Raw genomic sequence first — 27,311 nt, forward strand, 5'->3', positions numbered from 1 at the left:
CCAGGTAACCCTGCAACTGCGATGTCTCAGCATAGGAACAATGATCCCTGAGAGCATCTAAGTCTGGAAGAAAGCTCTCTTGAGTTCCTTCCGGCATGCTAGTTTTTTCCACATATGTATCTTAGTATCCCCCACTCTCCCAAGCCTTCCCTGGTACTGGAACTCCTTGGTAGTTGAGCTCCAAGGAAGGGGGGTTTTTAAGTTCAGTTGGTAGTGCTGGCATTGTAAGAGCAGCTTTATCTCCCATAGCCTCTGTCACTCAGCTGTAGTCTGCACTGGTGTTTACAGACCAAAGTTCTTATTTCCAATAGGGACTTTTTTCCCCATTTCTGGGACCCTGGGTTGGACATCTGATGTTGTACTGGGACCTCTTTCTCCTCCGTGTGACCTTTGCAAAGACGACCTCAATCTCAATTTAATAAGTGGCCCACAGCCAAAACTGGTTTGGCTCAGTGGATAGAGTGTCAGCTTGTGGACTGAAGGGTCCCAGGTTTGATCCCAATAATGGGCATGTACCTTAGTTGTGGGCAGGAGGCAGCTGATAGATGCTTCTCTCTCTCTCCCTCTTTCTCTCTGTAAAAAAAAATAAGTGGCCCACATGGGTAAAGACCAGCACCTTCCATGCCTTAGTACCTCTTACCAGTCTCAGTGTGCTTTCTCATTCACTTCTAGTCCTAAGACTTGGTAGTAGCTAGCTTTCCAGCAGTTTTGGTTGATGGTTGTTTACAGTGATATGTGCCTCGACTGGGAATTGAATCCTCTACTCTTTGATACACAGGACAATGTTCCAACCAACTGAGCCATACTGGACAAGCCATTCTGTGGTCTTTAAACATAAAATTTTCCAATTTTTTTTTTTTAAGAACACGCCACTAAGGTTAATGGCAACAGAAGCAAGGTGGCTACAGGGGTAACTCTGAGCCTTGTTTTTGACTGTATATATTTTCAAATATGTCTATTCACCCAGTCTTTTCCAGTCATCCTTTCTATAGAGTTCTTTATTTGTGTTCTGGAATACGGTTTGTTTTCAAGGTATTCTTATTCCCATATCTTATAGCATTTTTGTTCATGGTTAGCTGTCTGCTTACTGTGGGATGGGGAAAGATGCTCATATCTTTGATCCTGCCATCTTGCTGGTGTCACATAGGTCTTTTGTCTGTGATCTCATTTGTCCTTTATTGTTCTACCAGTGTTGACCATCCATTTAATCTGTTTTTCTTTCAAGATTTGCATCATTTATCTAATGGAATTTAAGTAGAAGAATCATTTGTGTATCAAAGAAGAAACAAGATTTTATGGATGACACAGTGGACCCACAAGCAGCCTTACCTTGGTCAACAGTCATTAGGGAGGAATTCTTGGCTGGCCTTTATTACATTAATGGCTAGAAACCCAGTATTTGGCTAAAGTTGCCCATTCCTCACCCAGTTATGCTTGTTTGTGCTTATGTTGATAATTTCCCTACTATTCAGTTTTAATAGTGATCATTTGTACTTGGTTTCCCACCTCACATATAGTCTTAGTCACTCTAAACTTTGCACCTCTGCCTCTTTCACAGGTCACTCTTTACTTCACTCCAACGTTGGTCCATGCCTGAAGCACCTTGGAGTGCACATATATTATATTGACATTGAACATCATGTGTTCTAATATAATCAATCTTTATGGCTTTGAGCAGTTTTAAATTATTCTACACAGACTTACATGGCCAGCATGTAAGGTATGAAAAGAAGGCATTTGTGAAAGAACAATGAGTAGAGCCCTCTTCTCTTCTTTGTGTCCCATCCCGTGCTTCTGTCCTTAGCGTTTCATCATTAACTGACTTTTGGGGCCACATTATGTATTTCCTCAGAGTATACCTCATTTGTCTTGAAAATGGTTCTATGCAATCAGGTTTAGTCATGACACATAAACATTTGTGGTAATGATATTCTGTTTTCATAACATCAACATGTACCTCACCAGCGTTTTCTTTTGTTCAGGTTACTGCTGTGGAGCAGAGAATGTGGAGGCACCCACTACCGAGAACATTTCTGTAAGCATGTCACAGGCAAGGAATCCGAAGGTAACCTTGTCTTCCCAGAAGAGCCACCCCTGTGAGAGTTGTGGGCTAGTATTCAGAAACATTTTCCATTTTATTGAGCTGCAGGAAACAGAATATGGACTTATACTGTTGAGGTTTGGGGCATGTACAAAACAATTTTACTTCAGAGTAAAAGTTGACCAATTGCATGTGAGAGAAAAGACTTTCATTAGAGGTGTGGACAATATTTCACGTGAAAACAGCTGCAATTTCAATGTGTCTCAGAATCATTTCACATGTGGGGAGGTTGCGCAGGATGTCCTTACTGGGTTTGGACATCTCCACCTAAAGGCTACTAGGTCCAGGGACTGTCTAAATGCTATTTTGATGCGTGGGATGATGTTTCAGAGGATAAAAAATTATTACACCAGGAAAGAATGTAACAAAGACATTAGTTGCAACCACAATTTTATTCCGGAAAAGGCTGTCCATGCAGGAAGTCAGTGTTTTGTGTGCTTTGAATATGGAAAATATTTAACCATATTTTCTAGCTTTCATGATCAACAGCAAGGTCACACTGGAAAAAGACTTTATCAATGCAGTGAATATGGGAAAGCTTTTAGCAGCATTAACAGCCTAGATGATCATGAAGCTTTCCACACTGGAGGAAGGCCTTGTGAGCGCAGTGAATGTAGAAAAGCTTTTAAAACTAACTCTTACCTACATAATCATCAGAGAGTTCATACAGAAAAAAAGTCTTACAAAAGCAGTGACTCTGGAAAATGTTTTACAAGGAGGACTGCCCTTCCTTGTCATCAAAGAGTTCATACAGGAGAAAATCGGTATAAATGCATTGAATGTGGAAAATCTTTTACCAGTAGCACTGGTGTTGAAAATCGTCAGAGAATTCACACAGCAGAAAAGCCTTATCAATGCAGTGAATGTGGGAAATGTTTTACCACTAGCACTCACCTTCACAGACATCAGAAAGTTCACACAGGAGAAAAGCCTTATAAATGCAATGAGTGTGAGAAATCTTATACCACTAGCACCGACCTTCGTCTTCATCAGAGAGTTCATACAGGAGAAAAGCCATATAAGTGCAGTGAATGTGGGAAATCTTTTACTAGGTGCTCTGGTCTTCAATATCATCAGAGAGTTCACATTGGAGAAAAGCCTTATAAATGCAGTGATTGTGGGAAATCTTTTACCAGCAGCAGTGACCTTCATTGTCATCAGAGAATTCACACTGGAGAAAAGCCTTATAAATGCACTGAATGTTCGAAAACATTTACCAATAGCAATGCGCTTCATTGTCATCAGAGAGTTCATACAGGAGAAACACCTTATAAATGTAGTGACTGTGGGACATCTTTTACCTGGAGCAGTGAACTTCGTCGGCATCAGAGAGTTCATACAGGAGAAAATCCTTATAAATGTAGTGAATGTCAAAAGTCTTTTACAAGTAGCACTCATCTTAAATATCATCAGAGTGTTCACACAGGAGAAAAGCCTTATCAATGCAGTGAATGTGGAAAGTCTTTTATCACTAGCACTGAACTTCGTTGTCATCAGAGAGTTCACACTGGAGAAAGGCCCTATGAGTGCAATGAATGTGGAAAGTCTTTTACAACTAGCTCTCACCTACGTAATCATCAGAGAGTTCATACAGGAGAAAAGCCTTATAAATGCAGTGACTGTGGGAAATCTTTTACATGGGGGACTGCCCTTCGTTGTCATCAGAGAGTTTATACAGGAGAAAAGCCTTATAAATGCATTGAATGTGGAAAGTCTTTTACAAGTAGCAATGGTTTTCAATATCATCAGAGAATTCACACAGGAGAAAAGCATTATCAATGCAGTGAATGTGCGAGATTTTTTAGCACTAGCATTCAACTTCGTAGTCATCAGAGAGTTCATACAGGAGAAAAGCCTTATAAATGCAGTGACTGTGGGAAATCTTTCACATGGAGGGCTGCCCTTCGTTGTCATCAAAGAGTTCATACTGGAGAAAATTCATATAAATGCATTGAATATGCAAAGTCTTTTACAACTAGTAATGGTTTTCAAAATCAGAGAATTCACACAGAGGAAAAACTTTTATCAATGCAATAAGTGAGGGGAAAGTTTTACCATTAACACCAACCTCTGTATACATCAGAGAGGTCACACAGGAGAAAGGCCCTCTGTGTGCAGTGACTGTGGAAAATCTTTTACAACTAAGTCTCACCTACATAATCATTAGAGAGTTCATACAGGAGAAAGCCTTATAAATGTAGTGAATGTGGGAAATCTTTTAAAACTATGAGTGGTTTCCAATATCAGAGTTCACACTACTGTGAGTTCAATTAATGTGAGGTATCTCTCAGGCATGTTTCTAAATTCTCTCTCCACATAAGAGTGCAAATGTGAGAAATTTCTTAGATGTGTAGGAAATTAGTTTTTTAGATTGCACTTAACCATAGTATAAGAAAATTTGTGAATCCTAATTTTTCTCAATTGTATCTCATACATGTACTTACCTATATTATGTAAAGTTCCCATGTTTTTGCTGTTGTGTTTGCTTATGTTGGAGCTACGTAGTTATGTTGCACTTTGTAACATACATAAATGTCCTGCTAGATGTATGTCACTGCATATTGCTGTTGCTGAAGGTATTTCACTTGAATCACCTTACAGATGGCATCAATCACCATCCTCATACACAACAAAGCTAACTCTGTTGTCTAATTTATTGAAGATATTTAGGAATAGCTGAGCCCTTAGTTCTTACTTGTTGCCCTGTCATGAGTTGCCACAAAGGACTGATTACTGTTGGCCCCAGTAAACAATGTTGCAGAGGGATTGCCATTTTCAGGAACACACTTTCCCTAGATGCCAATGATGAATTTATTGAGTGCCTAAGTCATCAACTGACAGTCTCAGGTCTCTTTGCAAAATAATAAAGGCCTTTTCCTTACACTTGTTTAATTTGTTGTTCTATTTACTGTGTTTATTAGGAGATCTGGGTCTCCAAGTACAGCGATGTAAAAACTTTTATGTAAAAGACCACTGGAATCCAAACTAGAAGGAAGCATGCTCAAAAATTTTTACTAACAGTCCTAATACCAGCCCTGACGGGTTTTTCTCAGTGGTTAGTTTTGGACTGTGGGCTGAAAGATCCCAATTAAGATTCTAATTAAAGATTCTAATTAAGGACACATGCCTAGGTTGCAGAATACATACCTAGTACCGGGCTTCCAGAGGGAGCCTATGGATGATTCTCTATTATCAATGATGTTTCTCTCTCCCTCCTCCTTTTGTCTCTGAAATCAATTAAAAAAATTTTTTTTTAAATGTCCCAATACCAGGTTTCCAGTACCATCAGCTCACACTTCCTCCAGATGTGCATACCACTGTGTAATGTATAACCACATCACAACTTCAGACCTCAGGTTCACTGCCTCAGCTCTACCACCTTTCTGATCCACAGCACAGGGCCTCTCAGAGCTCACTCATGACCTTGGCATATGGAATCCAGAGAGAGCTTGAGAGGTTTCAGAAGGATATAGCACAACCTGATTCCTGGTGGACTCCACAGCCTGGGGAAAGCAGGGCCTGCAGCTCTGAAATCCTCCCTGCCCACCTCTGACCTTGGATTCAATACTAACCACCCACATCTGCAGGGGAAATTCGGATACAAATTACTAACCCCTATCCACTGCCCTGGATTTCCTGAGTCCTCAGAACTCCCAATACTCTTTCCACTGCACCTTCCTCAGGATCCTTGATGGGGACCTGAGCTGCAGGATGTGACAGGCACCCTGAACCCAGGCTGCTGGGTGGAGTGTAAGGAGGCAGTGAGATGAGATGGCGCGGGGAATGCAAACTCACCTCAGTTGAGCAACTGAGCAATACTATTGGCATTGGACGCTGTTGGCGAACCGAGGCCAGAGAGGCAGGTAAGAAGCAAGGGGCAGTGGAAGGGGGAATAAAGGGGTTCTATTCCTTCATGGACATAAGTAACCATGTAGCATCAGCCAATTTCATTCCCACGTGCATGCTGAGCGGGCAAGGACTCTGGCCTTTTCTCCCAGTACCTGCCACTGCCGCAGCCCACCTAGAGCCTTCCACTCAATACTGGAGTAGATTCTGGGTGAAGATCAATAGCCGCCTAGAGTGCACCGGAAGTCCCGCCCCTGAGCGCGGGTGACTTAAGAGAAAGGCCTTTTCTGACATTTTATTGGCTAAGCTGGTGGTATTCCTTACAAGGCCTTCTGGGTAATGTGGGGTCCAGAGTCCAAGATGGTGATGGAAGGATTCTCCATATCACTCCAAGGAACACAGAAACATCTACTGGTAGGGACAATGACCTTCCTCATGAAAGAGACATCTTAAAAATGGCTAAAAAAGGGTTGTTATTTTCCTGGTAAAGGGACTGGAGTCCTTTTTATGAAAACACATCATCTGTGAGACCAATGCAGCTTGTCATAACATAGAGGTATGCCTGCATTACAGAGTCTGGAGTTTTAAGACCCAAATGACGTACTTACACCACCATATATATGTTACAAATAGGACGGAAGAATATCCCACAGACCTATCCAGCATGGACTATGGATGTGAATTTAAACAAATCATCTTCTCTGTCAAAGAATAGTTTAGATTGTCGCCATTTTTGACTACATGACTTGGCAGCTGCCAGATTGGCCCCATGGCTTGGGCTCCCCTGGAGGCTGCCAGTCTTCAAACAGCAAAGGCTGACTTGATTCTTGCGATCTTCCATTCTGTTTTTAGGACTCTGTATAATACTTTTTATTTCAGTCAATGTATTCTTTATTTCTTGTTGGTCCCTTATCATTTCTTGTTGATTCCTTATTAATTCTAGTTGATCCCTTTTCATATCCTCATAGGTCTTATCCATCTTTTCTAGGAAATTCTTGAAAAACCTTATAAGCATAGATTTGAACTCTATATCCAGTCGCTTTTTGTCCTCCATTTCTTTCGTTTGTGATCTATTTCATCACAGCATTTTCGCAGCTTTCCTGAGTTGGTAGCCTTAAAAGTCTCCGTGTTCTACTTGGATGGGGCAGGGTTTCAGGGTGGAGCCTACAGCCTTGGCTTCCGTCAGCCCCGCCCTATGCGGGTCCTTCAGTACTAGTTGCAAGCTCCTCTGAGAGAAAGGTGCCCTCGATTTTCACATGCTGCCAAACAGTCTAGGCTCTCCCCCAATAAGTCCGGTATTGGGGTTCAGTACAGTTGGAAGTGGAGTTGGAGGTGGCGTTCAGAGCAGACTGGAGCCCCTGTCTCCTTCCCGCCAGGGTAATCCCGTGGCACAGCCAACGGTCCCTTCTCTGCGCACAATGTTCGCGCCGCCGGGACCTCCTACTAACATTCTTCACCACCTTCAGAAGATCAACCTTTATTATCAACAGTTATTATTAAACATTATTATGTAACTTATTCTATAAAGTAATCAAGTTCCTGACTAGGGCTATGCTGAAACATTGGCTACCATGACATCTTTTTCCTACAAATGTGAGGCCTCATTTATGACAACTTGAGGAAAATTAGTGAGCTGAGAAAATATAATACGGTGTGAACAGAAAAATGTAGAACCATAGAAGGAAAGCCACAGCATGTTTCATGGCTTCAACCATCATTTACTAAGGAAACCAGTTTCGGCTGTGACATTAACTTTTACAGTGTATTCAGTGGAGGCAGGTTAGATCCAGTTAGAGGCTTGAGCAATCTCCTCCAGCTACATTTGGGGTGAGGGAGACACAGCCAAAAGTTTTCAATGAAAAAACAGTGCCCTCCTTTGGGTCAGAGCAGAACCTGTAAGAAAAGATACGCTAAACCAGCCACACGTATGCAGGAGAAACCAACTTGCCCCAAACATCACCTCCCCTAAAGGCCCTAGAGGACCCTGAGTATACTTGTGTTCTTGTGCTATTTGCCCCTACCTGTAATTCCTTTCCTGGAGTCAACAGAGGAATACCGGACTCTAGTCTTGGAGCTGAGAAACTACATTACCTACAAGGCCGAGATTGGAATGCCACCAGGCTCAGCCAATGGGGCTTCCCAGAAGGCATTTCCGTTTGGCCCCTTCCGTGGGGCGGGACCAGTAGCCCTTGTGTTAGAATTTTGTCTACTCAGGTTATTGTCTGAGGCGATCAGGAGTTCCTGGTCGCATGGTCTTGTGGAGAATGCTGAAGAGCGGTGTTTCCCGCCGAACAGCCAACGTTCACCCCTCAGGGTTGAAGCTCGGAGTCATCGCTCGGACCCCCGCCAGGGCCGGGACAGGTCCCGCCATTCCTGCCGCGGCTTCCGCTCGCCGCTCCCGCCCCACGTGGCCCACGGAGCTCGATGGCGGCGCCCGCGCTGAGGGGCTTCGCTGAGGTGAGTGTCTGTCCCCCGGGCCCCCCGCCTCCTCACCCCGCACCCCACAGCCCGGTGCGGGCCTGTCCCTCCTGCAGCTCCGTCCGCGGGGAGGGCCGTGAGGAAGGCGGAGGGGAGGGAGGAGCGCGGTGGCTTCTGAGGACACAGCCAGTGCGGGGCGGAGAGGACAGGGGTGCCCGGCCTCTGAGGTTCCCCTGAGGGTGTGGCTGTGAGGATCGGCGGGCAGATCAGAGGCTGCAGGGAGGACCTCACAGCCTCATGGGGGCTTTCCCGGCTGTGGGGTCCCTCAGGGGCCTGGGGTGGTCCTGGACCCGCTGTAAGACGGGCTTCTCCACATGCCATGTGCCCAGTTCATGGGGGAGTCCAGCGAGACCCAGTGGCATTGGAGCAGAAAGGGGGCAGAGCTGAGGGAGTGAACCTGGGACTGAAGATGGGAAGGGGCACATCTGGAGGAAGTGTGAGCTGATGGTTCCCGGGACCTGATGTGGGAACTTATAGGTGAAGCACAAACCCACTCTTGGCTTTGTCTGGGAGGCATGGTCTAGGAGGCTGCAGTGGAATTGCGTGGCCGGAGGCTGGGGTCCTGCAGGCATCCCCAGAGCTTAAATGGCATTGCTCTCTCCCCTCCCCTCCCCCAAACCTTCCCACCCACCCACCCAGCTACTCTGCTGAGGACAATCCCAGTGAGTAATGGGACTGTGATGAGAGAGCAGCCTGCACTGGCATTAGGGCCTGGTTTCCACACTAACCGGGTGCCCTGGAGGTGGTTGAGGGGGGGAAGGTGTGTAAGGAGTAGCAGTGGGGGTTCTCAGAGAGACAGCTCTGATTTCAATTGTCTCTATTCTGACAGATTGGCGTGACCTTGGAGGACATTGCCCTGAACTTCTCCAGGGAGGAATGGAGTCTCCTTGATGAGGGTCAGAGACAGCTGTACCTGAATGTGATGCTGGAGAACTTTGTACTTGTATCCTCGCTGGGTAAGACCCTCACTCTCACAGTGATTTGGACTTGGCTTTGGGATTTCTCAGGCCCCATCTCCCAGGGTGTGCTGTGTCCTCCCATGTAGATTGTGTTTCTGCTTGATTTTCCTGTTTCCTGGGTAGTTGCTGTCCTGGGGAGGGTTGGACTGGTTCCACTGCTCCCTTCTATTCCAGAAGTCCCAATTCTCCCCTCTGGACTACATTCACAGAAGGACTTGTGGTTGCTAGTCTTGCAGGAAGACTGAAGGATTCCACCTTGATTAGTGAGGAAAGCATTTTCTATTTTCCTGTTGTTCATGTGTATATATTTTTGAAAAATTGCCTGTATATCATTAAACCTGTTTTTTAACTATATATATTTTTTGTTAGTCTTTTGAATACCTTGTTTATTTTATATATTAATTGCTTATGACATACAGGAACACATTTTTTTGCATGGGTTTAATAATGCTCGGCAGATATTACTTCCCCACACCGGATTTTCTACTAAGTCCATGTTTTTGGCAGCCCAGCATTCAGTCGGTCTAGTGCCACCATATTTCTAGCAAGTTTAGATGTTTGTTACTATTGTTTAGCAAGTAAATATTCTTCATGAAGTTATATAGACTTTGCTTTTGAGGCAGAGTCATTGCATTGTTAAAATCTGCAGTAGAGTATGAACATACCTTTATTATTCCCAGGGAACTGCAAGTATTTGTGTGCATTTCTGTCTATATTGCAATATTCATTTATTGTGCTGATCAGAACCGAATCCACAATATCTCCAAGGTATTCCTTTAGTCAATTTGCAAGTATTTTCTTCTGTTGTCTAGATTGCCCTTTCATTTCATTTTGTGTATTGCTGTTGTGCTGTGAAGACGCTATTTTTTCTTTATTTGTTGCAGTATGGACTGTGTAGGTTTTCTTTTGTGTGTGTGTGTGTGTGTTGTGGTTGGTGTTACATTCAGAAACTCCTGTACAAAATAAACCTCCACACTTTTTCTCTAGGTCGTCCTGAGGAGTTTTAAGTTTTAGCACTCACGTTTAATTCTGTCCTACAGATTGAGTTAAATTTTTATTAGTGGTGTCCAGGTTTGTTGTTTTACATGTGCATATCAACTCTTGAAGAAACTGTCTTTGCTCTTTTCTGTGACTTGCAGCTTCGTTAGAGATCACTTAAAAGTATGTGCCTCGATTAAAAGTTTGTCTGGCTTTCTTTCTTTTTTTTTTTTTTAAAATATATTTTATTGATTTTTCACAGAGAGGAAGAGAGATGGATAGAGAGTTAGAAACATCGATGAGAGAGAATCATCGATCAGCTGCCTCTTGCACACCCCTCACTGGGGACATGCCCGCAGCCAAGGTACATGCTCTTGCCCGGAATCGAACCCGGGACCTTTCAGTCCGCAGGCCGACGCTCGATCCACTGAGCCAAACCGGTCCCGGCATATCCCTGGCTTTCTTCAGATGTTTTCTCTTCTGTTCAGTTTATATTTGTATCTGTGTTTCTCCAGCAACACACTGCTTGCTTGTTTTCTCTTTGTAATAAATTGAAATCTGGACGTGTGATGCCACCAGCTTTGTTCTCCCTCAGGATTGCTTTTGTTAATGGAGGTATTTTGATTCCATTTCCAGATTTTCTATTCATTTCTTTGTAAAATACCGTTTGGATGATTGGGATTGCATTTAATCTGTAGTTTGCCTTGTGTATTAAAGCTATCTCCACCATATTTCATTTTCAGACCCTTGAACACAAGTTGTCCTTCAAGTGATTTGTGCTTTCTTCCATTCCTTTCATCACTGTCTTATAGTACTCAGTGTACAAATGTTTCAATTTTGTTTGAATTTATTCCTGTGGGTTTAATAGTTTGGGATGCTATTGTAAATTTGATTATATTCTTTATTTTTCCATCAAAGAATTTATTATTTGTGTGTAGAAATTGAACTAATATTTGTATGTTTATTTTACATCCTATCATTTTTCTGTATTTAATTCTTTATTCTTCTGTTATCTTCACCCGGATAGTGAGGATATATTTTCCATTGATTGGTCTTTTAGAGAGAATGAAAGAGAGAGAGAGAGAGAGAGAGAGAGAGAGAGAGAGAGAGAGAGAGAGAGAGAGAAACATTGATTGGCTGCCTCCGACATGTGCCTCTATTGAGTAGGAGTAGACCTGCAACCCAGGTACCTACCCTTGACTGGGAATAGAACCCGAGCCCTCCAGTGCACAAGCCAGCACTATTATCAGTGAAGAACATTGGCTAGGCGTATTCATTTATTCTTTAAAAATTATTTATACATTTAAATATATGTATTTTTAAAATATATTTTATTGATTATTTTACAGAGAGTAAGAGAGAGATAGGAAGTTAGAAACATCGATGAGAGAGAATCATGGATCGGCTGTCTCTTGCACACCCTCTTCTGGGGATGTGCCCGCAACCAAGGTACATGCCCTTGACCGGAATCGAACCCGGGACCTTTCAGTCTGCAGGCCAACGCTCTATCCAGTGAGCCAAACCGGTTTTGGCTTCTTTTTTTTTTTGAATATATTTTATTGATTTTTATTTTTTTACAGAGAGAAAGAGAGAGGGGTAGAGTTAGAAACATCGATGATATAGAATCATCAATCAGCTGCCTCTTGCACACCCCCTACTGGGGATGTGCCCACAACCAAGGTATATGCCCTTGACCAGAATCAAACCCAGGACCTTTTAGTCCGCAGGCCGACACTCTATCCATTGAGCCAAATCGGTTTTGGCAATCTTTTTTTTTTTTTTTAAGTACATTTTTATTGATTTATGAGAGGAAGGGTTAGAGAGATTGAGAGATACATTAATGCTGACAGAGTATCACTGATGAGCTGCCTCCTGCATGTCCCTATCGGGGAAGGAATTCATAATGAACTGGGCATGTGCCCTTGACTGGAATGGAACCTAGCGTCTTTCAGTCTACAGGCTGACACTATATGCACTGAGCAAACTACCTAGAGCTGACTATTTATTTATTTAATTCATTTTATTTTTTTAAAACATATTTATTGACATTTCACAGAGAGGAAAGGAGAGGAAGAAATATAGAAATATAGATGAGAAAGAAACATCAATCAGCTGCCTCTTGCACAACCCCTACTGGGGATGTGCCTGCCACTAAGTTACATTCCCTTGACGAGAATCAAATCTAGGATACTTGAGTCAGCAGACCAACACTCTATCCACTGAGCCTAATCGGTTAGTGCGCTTTATTTATTTAGTTAGTTCGTTAGTTATTATTAACGCTTGTTTTTGATCTTAGGTATCTTCAAATGTGTTAGCTCACCCAGTCTCGTGTCATCCTTTCTATGCAGTTGTCCTTTTTTGGTATTCTGTATTACAGGTTTTTTTCATGATATTCTTATTTTTATTTCCTGCGGGATGTTTTTTTCATGGATAGCCCTCTACTTACTCTGGGATGGGGAAAGATTCTCTATCTTTGATTCTGCCATCTTGCTGATGTCACTCTCATAGGTCTTTTGTCTGTGATTTCATTTGTGCTTTGTTGTTCTACCACAGTGCTGACCATCCATCTTTTTTAAATTGGCATTATTGCCGGGACCGGTTTGGCTCAATGGATAGAGCGTTGGCTTGGGGACTGGAGGGCCCTGGGTCGATTCTGGTCAAGGGCATGTACCTTGGTTGTGGGTATATCCCCTGTGGGGGGTGTGCAAGAGGCAGCTGATGGATGACTCTCTCTCTCATTGATGTTTCTAACTCTCTATCTCTCTCCCTTCCTCCCTGTACAAAAATCAATAAAATATATTAAAAAAAATAAAATAAAATTGGCATTATTCATCCCATGCAGTGGCTCAACTAGGATTTAAGAGACAGAATAATTTCTGCATCACAGCAGACTTTATCAGTGAAAGGATAGTCCCAGAGGCAGTCTTGCCTTGGTGAAGGGCTGTGGGGGTAGTTTTCAAGCCTAGGCTTTGTTTTAGTTATAACTATGAACCCATTTTTTTACAACATTTTTTACCATTACCCATTCCTCACCCAATTCTTTTTTTTTTTTTTAATATATTTTATTGATTTTGTTCAGAGAGAGGAAGGGAGAGAAATAGAGAGTTAGAAACATCGATGAGAGAGAGTCATCGATCAGCTGCCTCTTGCACACCCCCTACTGGGGATATACCCGCAACCAAGGTACATGCCCTTGACCGGAATTGAACCCGGGACCCTTCAGTCCCCAAGCCGACACTCTATCCATTGAGCCAAACCGGTCTCGGCTCCTCACCCAATTCTACTTCTTGCTTAATGTTGACATTTTGTGTAGGACTCAGTTTTAATAGTGACCATTCTACTCGGATTACCAGCCCATGGATAACTCTAACCTCTGTAAACTTTGTACCTCTTTCACACATCTCGCTATACTGCATTCCAATGTTGTTTCATGCCTGCAGTGCCTTTGCTTGCATGCGTATTATATTATCTCTGAATGTTACATGCTCTAGTATCAATTGATAGTTTATGGGTTTGAACACATTGAAATTATTGTACACAGATTCACATCTGCATCATGAAAGGTCCTAAAAGGAAGCCACTTGTGGAGTAATAACGGGTAAACCCTGCCTCTCTTGTTTTTGTCCCAGCTTATGCTTTTGTCCTCCCTTGGTGAGATTTTCATCATCCAGGGACTTGTTGGGCTATGTTATATATAACGGCCATTTCCTGAGAGTCTTACTTACTTGTCTTGAAAATCAGTGAATAGAATCATGTCCAGTCATGGCAAATCCACATATGTTGTGAACGTATTCTGTTTTTATCAAGTCAACATGCACTTCACCTATGTTTATTTTTGTTCAGGTTGCTGCTGTGGACTAGAGAATGTGGAAGACCAGACTGAACAGAAGATTTCTGTAAGAGTGTCACAGGCAAGGAATCCCAAGTTAGCATTATCTTCCCAGAAGAGCCACCCCTGTGATAGTTGTGCACTCGTCTTGGGAACCATTTTCCACGTGATGGAGAGGCAGGATCAGATACTGTTGAGATGTGGGGCATGTGCAAAACGATTTTATTTCAGTGCAAAATTTCACCAGCAGAATGTGAGAGAGAAGACTTTCATTAGCGGTGTGGAAAGGATCTCACTTGCAAACAGCTGCAACTTCAATGTGTCCCAGAATCGTTTCGCATCCGAAGAGGTTGGTCAGGGTTTCCTTACCGGGTCAGGACATCTCCACCCAAAGGTTACTCAGATGAGGGACAGTCCAACTGCAATGTCAACTTGTGGGATGATGTTTCAAAGGTATAAAAATTACTACAGTAGAAAAGAATGTAAGAAAGGCATTAGTTATACCCACACGGTTATTCAGGGAAAAGGTGTCCATCTTGGAAGTTGGTGTTTTCTGTCTTCTGAATGTGGAAGAAATTTTACCAATTTATCTAGTTTTCATTTTCAACAGACATGTAACACTGGAGAAAAGCCTTATCAATGCAGTGAATGTGGGAAATCTTTTAAAAGTAGCAGTGGTCTCCGATATCATCAGAGAGTTCACACTGGAGAAAAGCCTTATCAATGCACTGAATGTGGAAAATATTTTAGAGGGCGCAGTGCTCTCCAATATCATCATAAAGTTCACTCTGGTGAAAAGCGTTATCAATGCAGTGAATGTGGCAAATGTTTTATATGTAGCACTAGTCTCCTATATCATCAAAGAGTTCACATTGGAGAAAAGCCTTATCAATGCAGTGAATGTGATAAAGCTTACACCAGTAACACTGAACTTTGTCGTCATCAGAGAGTGCACACTGGTGAAAGGCTTTATCATTGCAGTGAATGTGGAAAATATTTTACAAGGATCGGTTGTCTTCATCGTCATCAGAGAATTCATACCGGAGAAAAGCCTTATAATTGCACTAAATGTGCAAAGTCCTTTACACGTAACAATGCTCTTCAATGTCATCAGAGAGTTCACAGTGGAGAAAAGCCTTATCAATGCAGTGAATGTGGGAAATCTTTTGCAAGACGCAGTACTCTTTGTTATCATCAGAGAGTTCACAGTGGAGAAAAGCCTTATCAATGCAGTGAATGTGGGAAATCTTTTACAAAACGCAGTGCTCTTCGTTATCATCAGAGAATTCACACTGGAGAAAAGCCTTATCAGTGCAGTGAATGTGGAAAATCTTTTGTAAGAAGTCTTGATCTCCAGTATCATCAGAGAGTTCACACTGGAGAAAAGCCTTATCAATGCATTGAATGTGGAAAATCTTTTGTAAGAAGTCTTGATCTCCAGTATCATCAGAGAGTTCACACTGGAGAAAAGCCTTATCAATGCAGTGAATGTGGAAAATCTTTTAGATGGAGACATGCTCTCAAAAAACATCAGAGAGTTCACACTGGAGAAAAGCCTTACCAGTGAATTGAATGTGAGAAATCTTTTACCACTAAAAAATACTTCATCTTCATCAGAGAGTTCATACAGGACTAAAGCCTTATTAATGCAGTAAATGTGGAAATTTTTTTTTTTAATAAATTTTTATTGTTCATATTATTACAACTGTTCCTTCCCCCACTCCCCTCCATTGCTCTCCTCCATCAGGTTCCCATCCCACCCTCTGCCCTTTCCCCACCCCCCATTGTCCTCATCCATAGGTGCACAGTTTATGTTCAGTCTCTTCCCACATCCCCCTCTCCCCTTTCCCTAAGAATCGTCACTTCACTCCCCTTCCATACCTCTGATTCTATTATATTCAACAGTTAATATTGTTAATCAGATTTTTTTTAATTTCCTTGGTTTTTAGATTCACTTGTTGATAGTTACATATTTGTTGTTCATAATTTTTATCTTTGTTTACTTTCTCTTCTGAAAGGACCCCCTTCAGCAATTCATATGATTCTGGTTTGGTGGTGATGAACTCCTTTAGCTTTTTTTTATTAGTGAAGCTCTTTATCTGACCTTCGATTCTGAGTGATAGCTTTGCTGGATAGATTATCTTTAGCTGTACGTTCTTACTATTCATCACCTTGAATATTTCTTGCCATGCCTGTCTGGCCTGCATGGTTTCTGTTGAGAAATCAGCTGACAGTCGTATAGGTGCTCCTTTATAGGTAACTACCTTCTTTGCTCTTGCTGCTTTTAATATTCTCTCTTTGTCTTTTGCTCTTGGAATTTTAATTATGATGTGTCTTGGTGTGGTCCTCTTTGGATTCCCTTTGTTTGGAGTTCTGGGTGCTTCCTGGACTTGTAAGTCTAATTCTTTCCCCAGGTGGGGGAAGTTTTCTGTCACTATTTCTTTCAGTATGTTTTCGATATCTTGCTCTCTCTCATCTTCTGGGACCCCCATAATTCTGATGTTGGTTCGCTTGAAGTTGTCCCAGAGGTTTCTTACATTATCTTCAATTTTCTGGATTCTCTTGCCTTCTAGCTTCTGCGGAGGAGTGTCTTCTGGCTCTTTATGTTCCAAATCTTTGACTTGATTCTTGCGATCTTCCATTCTGTTTTTAGGACTCTGTATAATATTTTTTTATTTCAGTCAATGTATTCTTTATTTCTTGTTGGTCCTTTATCATTTCTTGTTGATTCCTTATTAATTCTAGTTGATCCCTTTTCATATCCTCATAGGTCTTATCGATCTTTTCTAGGAAATTCTTGAAAAAACCTTATAAGCGTAGATTTGAACTCTATGTCCAGTCGCTTTTTGTCCTCCATTTCTTTCGTTTCTGATCTATTTCGTCTCGGCATTTTCGCAGCTTTCCTGAGTTGGTAGCCTTAAAAGTCTCTGTGTTCTGCTTTGATGGGGCAGGGTTTCAGAGTGGAGCCTACAGCTTTGGCTACCGTCAGCCCCGCCTTATGCGGGTCCTGCAGTACTCGTTGCAAGCGCCTCTGAGAGAAAGGTGCCCTCGATTTTCGCCTGCTGACCAACAGTCTAGGCTCTCCCCCAATAAGTCCGGTATTGGGGTTCAGTTCAGTTAGAAGTGGAGTTGGTGGTGGCGTTCAGAGCAGACTGGAGCCCCTGTCTCCTTCCCGCCAGGGTAATCCCGCGGCACAGCCAACGGTCCCTTCTCTGCACACAATGTGCGCGCTGCCGGGACCTCCTTTCACCGCTCCCCCGGGGTTCCGCCTTACAGCCCAACTCCCTATGGATGAGCCTGGGTCCCTGGGGTCTGGCCTAGAACTGGGGTTCAGAGCAGTCGGAACTGGGGCCCAGCACAGTCGGATCTTTTATCTCCTTCCTGCTAGGGAACGCCAGCCAGGCACTCAGCCTCCCTCCTCTCTGGCTCCGTCTTTTCCGTGCACTGCGTGTCTCCGTACCTCAGGCTTTTACAGCTCCTCCATGCTTCCTTCTTGTTTTCTCCTTGCTTCTCGTTATAGAATTTCCAGTCAGTTGACTTTCCTGTAATTCTGAGTAATGTCCATTTTATATTTTAGTTGTATTTTATTGAAATTGTTGTATGAGGCTGCGGCTAGGTCTTTACCTGTCAGCCATCTTGGAACGACTCATGAATGTGGGAAATTTTTTATCCAGAGTACTATCCTTTGTTATCTTCAGAGACTTCATATAGGACAAAATCCTTATCAATGCAGTGAATGTGGAAAATCTTTTACACAGGGCAATGGTCTCCATTATCATCACAGCGTTCAAACTGGAGTAAACTTTATAAATGTAGTGATTGAAAAATCTTTCCCAGGGACACTGGTCTCCAATTTCATCACAGATTTCGAACTGGAGAATAGCCTTATCAATGCAATGAATATGGGAAGTATTTTAATGCTGAGAACATTCTCCATCTACATCAGAGAGTTCATACAGGAGAAAGGCTTATAAGTGCCCTGAATGTGGGAAATCTTATATTGACTGATCTAGGGCATAGGGAGTCTGACCACTGCCCTTCTATTTCCCCGCTGCATTGGCTTTGGGACTCTAAAACACCCTGCCCACCTAGATGCCCTCTGGCCTTCTTGAGAGAACTGTTCTAACCCAAGAACCCCGATGACAGGAGACAAGGAAAATGTAGAAGACTACAAAGCCAGGGCTTAGTGCAGGATCAGATGGCTGGTGTTCTGAAAGCAATGGAGAATGGTAGTAGTGCAGGTAAGAATTAAAAATGTTCATCACACACGACAGCATTTAGAGTAGTGAATCACCTGGCTGGTATAGGTCAATGTCTGAGCATTGACCCAGGCACAAAGAGGTCCTTGGTTAGATTCCCAATCAGAGCACATGTCTGGATTGCAGGCTCCATCCACAGCGGGGTGTGAAGGAAGCAGACCAATAATTCCCTGTAATCATTGATGTTTCTTTTTAACATAAGGGACTCCGTTTTCTTTAATTTTTTTTTTATTGATTTCACAAGGAAAGGGGGAGGGACAGAGAGACAGAAACATCGATGAGAATCACTGATAAGCTGCCTCCTACAAGCCTGACCTGGGGGTCTAGCAGGAGCCCATGCATGTGCCATGCAAGGCAATGGAACTGTGATGTCCTCACACTGTTTCTCTGACACTGAACTTTTTTGAACTTTTTCGACTGAACTGCCTTCCAAGGCTGTCGTCATTAATGTTTCGCTCTCTCCCGCCCAACCTAGATAGAGAGCTAGAAACATCAATGAGAGAGAAACCTCGACCAGCTGCCTTTTTCACAACCCCTACCGGGGATGTGCCCGCAACCAATGTACATGCCCTTGACCGGAATCGAACCTGGGACCTTTCAGTCTGCATAATGACGCTCTACCACTGGGCCAAACCGGTTTCAGCGGTTTGGACATTTCTTACGACATCACCAAAAGCTATTGTCTCATGTGAAGCAGGAGAACCTTACATGGAGTGGTATCTGCACTTCCAGGGATTGAACTGATCGAAGACAGATTTATGAACACAAACTTAGAGGGGACCCTGAACCCAGCAAGCTGGAGCTTTCCCGTTGCTTTCACAGAACAGAAGGAAATTCTCAGGCTCAGATGAATGTTTTCCTTGTGTGCGTGCTTGTTTTCAATCCTTGCCCGAATGTTTCTTTTTACCCTACCCCACTTTCCCTCTGCGATTCTTCGGTAATTTCCATGCTTCCGTGTCTCTAAATCTACTACATCAGTGCTTTGGTTAATTAGATTCCAAATGTGAGTGCACTCAAGTGACACTGCCTTTCTCTGACTGACTTATTTCATTTAGCATGGTGCTGTCTAGGTCCATACCTGTTGTGTGAAAGAGTAAGAGATTCTTCTTTTTTACTGCTGACTAGTACATCATGGTGTAAGTATACCACAGTTTTTGGTGCCATCATCTGCTGATGGGGACCTGGCTAGTTTCCAGACTTTTGCTATTGTAAATTGTGCTGCTGTGAACAAAGAGAAGCATGCTTTCTATCTGATTGTTTCAAGTTACTAAGGTATATTACTAGAAGTAGAAGTACTGCATCAAATGTCAGTTCCATCCTGTTGTGGGGTCGAACCCTGGGTTCAAAATAAGACCATCAGAGGCTGATGATTGATTAAAAAATGCAGGCAAGAATTTATTGGAAAACTGGCCAGGACGGCTGTGAGAGCACCACATGCAAGTGGAGTCCACATGACTGCACCATTTCAGGTGTTGGAAGTCTTTTTAAAGGTCCAAACCACAGGAATTTCCCTTTGTTCTAAATTCTAAAGGCTGGGAATATTGTAATGTGGCCCTATCTTTGGATAGTGATAATACAGAAGCAGAGCTCAGCTGTTAATCTCTAAAGGATATCTACAGTTTCTACCCCTAATGCTACTGAGTCAGTGGGAATCTGTATTTATGGTCCCAGGAACAGCAAAATTGCCTTAGCGTCCAGGTCTCTACCTAGAAACTGAGATAACTACCCTATAATAGCAGGGTTAAAATTCAAACAGCAGTTTTTACCCAAGTATGGTTGCTACCATATTTCACATAATACATTGTTTGCAAAAACTCCAAACTGGTTTCCATAATTGCTGCACCAGTTTGCATTGCCACTAGCAGTGTTCTAGGGATTCCTTGATTCCACATCCTCCCCAGCACTTATCCTCTGTTGATTTGTTGATGGCAGCCATTCTGACAGTGGTGGGGTGATACCTAATTGTTGCTTAAACTTACATCTCTCTGATGATCAGTCACTTTGTGCATTTTTCACATGTGTCTTGGCCATCTTATCTAAAGGATGAAATAAAGAGGAAGCTGGAGACCAGGATGTCAGGACACAGGCTTTATTAAAGAGAAGAGTACCACTGCCGGCTGTTTCCAGAGAGAGAGCGGAAGAGAGCAAGGGCAGAGGTCCATGTACTTTTAAGGAGAGAATAGGGGACAAGGCTTAGTTAAGGTGACCAGATTTTAATAGTGGTAAAGTGGGACACTATTGACCGGGAGAGGGGGGGGTTTGATTAAAAATTTGGTCTATATGGAACAACAAAAATTTTCATACAATGCAAAAATAGTATTGTAATATATATATATTTTAATATAATTTATTGATTTTGTACAGAGAGGAAGGGAGAGAGATAGAGAATTAGAAACATTGATGAGAGTGAGTTGTCGATCAGCTGCCTGTTACACACCCCCTACTGGGGATACGCCCACAACCAAGGTACATGCCCTTGACCTGAATCTAACCCGGGACCCTTCAGTGCCCAAGCTGACGCTCTCTCCATTGAGCCAAAACGGTTTTGGCTGTAATATATCTTTTAAAATTTCAACATAAGTACAATTTACAAATATAATAAATAAATAAAAATTATGTATAGTATTGATATTATTTTATTCCTTGGCATATTTCTCATTTGAGTGAATTTTTTAAGTAGATTGCTGTCGTTTAAAAGGTCATGAAATTTTTCACAAGAGTGTTAAATTATATATATATATATTTTTATTTTTTTTTAATATTTTTATTGATTTTTTTTACAGAGAGGAAGGGAGGGAGATAGAGAGCTAGAAACATCGATGAGAGAGAAACACCAACCGCAGAGCTGCCTCTTGCACACCCCCTACTGGGGATGTGCCCGCAACCAAGTACATGCCCCTGACCGGAATCGAACCTGGGACCTTTCAGTCTGCAGACCTACGCTCTACCACTGAGCCAAATTATAGCCGGTTTCGGCTAAATTATATTTCACACATAAAATGGCTTTCAAACTCTCAACACTTAGTTGTGTTTTTCTGATAACCACACTTTATTTACCACAGAAAAAACGCGTTTGGTCACAGCTTTAGTTCCCGGTAAGGTCAGCACGTATTCCATAATTCTAACAACTGATCAGCAATGCGAACTTTAATAAGCAGTTCTCAATAATCAGTTCTCAACAATTATTTGTTATTAATAAAGTTTAACATAAAATTAACAAAAATAATATAATATAAAATTCGTATCCTGGCTAAATAGCCACGTGGCCCCTGAAAACCGTATATTCCCTTCCTATTCTCCCGCCTTCCCTAGCTTGTGATGCATTCTTTCCAAAAATCGGGACTTTTTTAAAACGCCGAGGAACACAGGACAAATTGTTAACAATCTGGACTTCTGGTCACCATATATTTCCAGTCCTGGAGTCAACTCAGTAGTATAGTACCCGGGCCTTCTAGCGGAGAAACTACATTACCCACAAGGCCACGCTTGGAATGCCACTTGTCGGAGCCAATAGAGGGCATTTCCGGTTGGGCGGGACCGGTAGTCCTTGTGGTGGAATTTGGTCTTCTGAGGTTATTGTCTCAGGCGGTCAGGAGTTCCTTGTCACCACGGGGAAAAGGCTGGAGAGTGGTGTCCCCCGCCGAACAGCCCATGATCGGAGCCTCCCGTGGTGCTTACTGCTCACCCGTGGGGTTGGAGCTCGGAGTCACCACCCAGACCCACTCCAGGGCCGGTCCTGCCGCGGCTTCCGCTCCCTCCGCTCCCGCCCCGCGCGGCCCTACAGAGCGCGATGGCGGCGCCCGCGCTGAGGGGCTTCGCTGAGGTGAGTTCCTGTCCCCCAGGCCCCCCGCCTCCTCACCCCGCACCCCACAGCCCGGTGCGGGCCTGTCCCTCCTGCAGCTCCGTCCGCGGGGAGGACCGTGAGGAAGGCGGAGGGGAGGGAGGAGCGCGGTGGCTTCTGAGGACACAGCCAGTGCGGGGCGGAGAGGACAGGGGTGCCCGGCCTCTGAGGTTCCCCTGAGGGTGTGGCTGTGAGGATCGGCGGGCAGATCAGAGGCTGCAGGGAGGACTCACAGCCTCATGGGGGCTTTCCCGGCTGTGGGGTCCCTCAGGGGCCTGGGGTGGTCCTGGACCCGCTGGAAGACAGGCTTCTCCACATGCCATGTGCCAAGTTCATGGGGGAGCCCAGCGAGACCCAGTGGCATTGGAGCAGGAAGGGGGCAGAGCTGAGGGAGTGAACCTGGGACTGAAGATGGGAAGGAGTTGAAAATTACCCAGTGATGTGCACATCTGGAGGAAGTGTGAGCTGATCGTCCCCAGGACCTGGTGTGGGGACTTAAATGGCATTGCTCTCTCCCCTTCCCTCCCCCAATCCTTCCCACCCAACCCAGCTGCTCTGCTTAGGGCAATCCCAGTGAGTAATGGGACTGTGTTGAGAGAGCAGCCTGCACTGGCATTAGGGCCTGGTGTCCTCACTAACCGGGTGCCCTGGAGGACGTTGAGGGGGGGAAGGTGTGTAAGGAGTAGGAGTCCGGGCTCTCAGAGACTGAGCTCTGATTTCAGTTGTCTCCATTCTGACGGGTTGGCGTGACCTTGGAGGACGTTGCCCTGTACTTCTCCAGGGAGGAATGGAGCCTCCTGGATGAGGGTCAGAGACAGCTGTACCTGAATGTGATGCTGGAGAACTTTGAACTTGTATCCTCGCTGGGTAAGACCCTCACTGTCACAGTGACCTGGACTTGGCTTTGGGATTTCCCAGGCCCATTTCCCAGGGTGTGCTGTGTCCTCCCATATTGACTGTGGAACTACTTGATTTTCCAGTTTCCTGGGTAGTTGGTTTCCTGGGAGGGTTGGTCTGTTTCCCCTGCTCCCTTCTATTCCTGAAGTCCCAATTCTCCCTGCTGGACTACATTCACAGGGAAGGATTTGTGGTTGGTAGTGTTGCAGGAAGCTTAAAGAATTCCACCTTGATCAGTGAGGAAATCATTTTCTTTTCTAATATATTTTATTGATTTTTTACCGAGAGGAGGAAAGAGGGATAGAGAGCTAGAAACGTTTATGAGAGCGAAACATGGACCAGCTGCCTCTTGCACACCCCCTACCGGGATGTGTCCACAACCAAGGTACAAGCCCTTGACCGGAATTGAACCTGGAACCTTTCAGTCCGAAGACTGATGCTCTACCAGTGAGCCAAATCGGTTTCGGCCAGGAAAGCATTTTCTATATTCCTGTTGGTCATGTGTATATATTTTTGAAAAATAGTCACTACATCTCTATCCTGTTAACTATGTTTTTTGGTTAAATAGTCTTATGAATGAATACCTTATATATATTTAATATATTAATTGCTTTCGACATACAGAAATACATATTTTTGCATGTGCTCAATAGTGCTTTGCAATATTACTCCCCCACACCCACTTTTCTATAAAGTCCATGTTTTTGGCAACCAAGCATTCAGCAGGTCTAGTGTTATCATGTTTCTAGAAAGCTGGGATGCTTGTTATTAGTGCTTAGCAATTAAAAATTGTTAATGGAGTTATATAGACTTTGCTTTTGAGGCAGGCTTAATGCATTGTTATTATTGGCCGAAGAGTATGAACATACCTTCATTATTGCTGGGGAACTGTAAGTATTTGTATTAATTTTTGTCTACGTTGCAATATTCACTTAATTGTGCTGATCATAGTCAAATGCACAATATCACCAAGGAATTCCTTCTTATAGTTTGCACGTATTCTCTTCTGTTCTCTAGATTGCCCTTTCATTTTGTTTATTGGTGTTGTGCTGTGAGTATGCTATTTTCCTGTATTTGTTGCAGTGTGGTCTGTTTGTTTTTTCTATTTTGTGTGGTGGTTGGTGTCACATTAAGAAACTTCTGTCCAAAACAAATCTCCAAACCTTTTTCTCTAGGTGTTCCTGAGGGGTTTTAAGTATTAGCGTTCACGTTTAATTCTTTCCCGCGGGTTGAGTTACATTTTATCAGTGGTGTCCAGGTTTTTTGTTTTACATGTGAATGTCAAATCTTGAAGAAACTGTCTTTCCTCTCTTCTCTGACTTGCAGCTTTGTCAAAGGTCACTTAAAAGTATGTGCCTGGGTTTATTTTTATCTTTTCTGTTTATTTTATGTATATGTCTGTGTTTATCCAGTAACACACTGTTTGTTTGCTTTCTCTTTGTAATAAATTGAAGTCAGGAAGTGTGATGCCACCAGCTTTGTTCTCGCTCAGAATTGCTTTTGTTAACGGAGGTCTTTTGATTCCATTTCCAGATTTTCTATTCATTTCTTTATATAATACCGTTGGAATTCTTGGGATTGCATTTAATCTGTAGTTTGCCTTGTGTATTGTAGCTATCTCCAGCATATTTCATTTTCACATCCATGAACACAGGTTGTCTTTCAAGTGATTTGTGTTTTCTTCCATTCCTTTCATCACTGTCTTATAGTACTCACTGTACAGCTGTTTCACATTTTGGTTGAATTTGTTCCTGCGGATTTTATTGTTTGGGTGTGCTGTTGCAAATTTGATGTTTGTATGTTTATTTTGCATCCTGTCATTTTTCTGTACTTAATTCTTTATTCTTCTGTTATCTTCACCCACATAGTGAGGATATGTTTTCCATTGATCTTTTAGAGAGGGAGTGGGAGAGAGAGAGAGAGAAACATCATTTGGTTGCCTCTCACATGAGAGAGAGAGAGAGAAACATCAATTGGTTGCCTCCCACATGTGCCTTTACTTAGAGTGGGGATCAGATCTGTAACACAGGTACCTACTCTTGACTGGGACTGGAACCCTAGCCGTCCAATTCACAAGCCAGCATTCTCATCAGTGCAGCACAGTTACTAGGAATATTTGTTTATTCTTTAAATTGTTTATTTATTTATTTAAATACTTGTGTGTGCTTTTTATTTCCTAGAGGAAGAGGAGAGATAAAAACATCAATGATGGGAGAGAATCATTCATCAGCTGCCTCCTGCATGACTCTCATGCAGGTGATTAAGCTCACAACCAGTGCAGGTGTCCTAACAAGGAATCCCATTGTGACCTCCTAGTTCAGTGGTCAGCAGACTCATTAGTCAGCGGAGCCAGGTATGAACAGTACAATGATTGAAATTCCTTTTGAGAGTCAAATTTTTTTTTTAAATGTACTTTTTGTGTGTGTGTGTGTGTTTTGTTTTTTTTTTTAATATATTTTATTGACTTTTAACAGAGAGGAAGAGAGAGGGATAGTGAGCTAGAAACATCAATGAGAAAGAAACATGGATCACCTGCCTCCTGCACACCCCCCACTGGTGATGTGCCCGCAACCAAGGCACATACCCTTTACCGGAATCGAAACTGGGAGCTTTCAGTCCACAGACCGACGCTCTATCCACTGAGCCAAACCGGTTTTGGCAAGAGTCTAATTTTTTAATCTTAAACTATATAGGTAGGTACATTGTTATTAACTTAATAAGGGTACTCCTAAGCTGGCCTTTGCTAAAAACTCAAGGGTCCAAAGAGCCACAGGTGGCTCACAAGACATAGTTTGCCGACCACTGTCCTAGTTCATGAGTCAATGCTAAATCAGTGTGATATACCAGGTAGCATTTCTTTATTGATTTTAGAGACAGGAAGGGAGACAGAGAAAGAGAGTGAAGCATTGATGTGCTGTTTTACCCATCTATGCATTCATTGGTTGTCCCCTACATGTGCCCTGATGGGGGATTAAACCCAAAACCTGGGTGCATCAGGACCACACGCTCAACAACTGAGCCATCTGGACAGGGTTTTGAATTTGTTTATTAATTTCAGGAACTCATGGTGGGATTTTAACAAATTTCTCTTTGGAGGGTTATGTCATCTGGTAACATCAACATCTCTTATGATGCATTATGGTGCCTAGTGACAGGTGTCATGTCTTACCTTTCTTTTTTTAAAATATATTTTATTGATTTTTTTTTTTTCAGAGAGGAAGACAGGGATAGAGAGTTAGAAACATCAATGAGAGAGAATCATAGATCAGCTGCCTCCTTTCGTCCCTTACTGGCGATGTGCCTGCAACCAAGGTACATGCCCTGACTGGAATCGAACCCAGGACGTTTCAGTCTGCAGACCGACGCTCTATCCACTGAGCCAAACTGGTTCCAGCATTACTTTCTTTACTATTTTGAGGCTTGGTTAGTGTTTGTTTTTGCTTTAGTGTAGCTAAAGGCTTCAACATTTTTATATCTTTTTCTTAAATATACCTTTTCGCTATTCCTTTCTTTTGTCTTGTCTCCCTTTTGTTCATGTTTGTTCTAATATTTATTTACTTATTATTTTTTTTAATTTAATAAATCTTTGTTATTCAGATTATTACACTTGCTCCTCTCCCCCCCAATAGCTCCTCTCTACCCGGTTCCCACCCCACCCTCTGCACTTACTAACTCCCCATGTCCTCATCCATAGGTGTACGATTTTTGTCCAATCTGTTCCCGCAACCCCCACACTCCTTACCCCTGAGAGTTTTCACTTTCTCTCTATGCTCCCAATTCTATTATATTCACCAGTTTATTCTGTTTATCAGATTTTTAATTCACTTGATTTTTAAATTCACTTGTTGAAAGATATGTATTTGTAATAGGTTTTCAATATTTTGCTCTGTCTCTTCTTCTTGCACCCCAAAAATCCCGATGTTGGTATGCTTAAACTTGTCCCTGAAACTCCTTACATTATCTTCATATATATTTTTTTATTATTTTTTTTTTTATCCTTTTTTCTTTTTGTGTGCACTCGTGTGCTCCAGATCTCTGCCTTTCGGGTCTCCCCTGATTCCAGATTCCCCCTGTATGATCCTGGGTCACCTGGGTCTCGCCCAGAACTGGGGTTCAGTGCAAT

At 42.9% G+C, this 27,311-nt stretch overlaps 1 protein-coding gene and 1 pseudogene across 10 annotated transcripts in view; one reads left to right on the forward strand and one right to left on the reverse strand.

The window, feature by feature from the left end:
- Positions 1–27,311, forward strand: part of LOC311633334 (zinc finger protein 154-like) — a 118,778-nt gene that overhangs the window by 83,952 nt on the left and 7,515 nt on the right. For 3 of the 9 annotated variants that reach the window (XM_084905867.1, XM_084905865.1, XM_084905868.1), the window contains exon 3: positions 1,983–5,619. The exons of 2 other annotated variants lie outside the window; for them this stretch is intronic. In XM_084905867.1, the coding sequence (XP_084761993.1) occupies positions 1,983–4,138 (2,156 nt within the window). In that variant the 3' untranslated portion in view covers positions 4,139–5,619. Of the gene's footprint in view, positions 1–893; positions 1,721–1,982; positions 5,620–9,254; positions 9,382–14,205; positions 15,881–27,311 lie in introns of those variants that run through there. 4 more of the 9 variants (XM_084905874.1, XM_084905872.1, XM_084905873.1 and 1 more) reach the window with 3 other exon arrangements.
- The window catches only part of LOC311633819 (cullin-2-like), a 392,353-nt pseudogene that overhangs the window by 25,247 nt on the left and 339,795 nt on the right, over positions 1–27,311 (reverse strand). The window lies entirely within an intron of this gene.

Source organism: Pipistrellus hanaki (genome assembly GCF_964339955.1).
Source record: "Pipistrellus hanaki genome assembly, chromosome: 15".
Classification (NCBI taxonomy): Eukaryota; Metazoa; Chordata; class Mammalia; order Chiroptera; family Vespertilionidae; genus Pipistrellus; species Pipistrellus hanaki.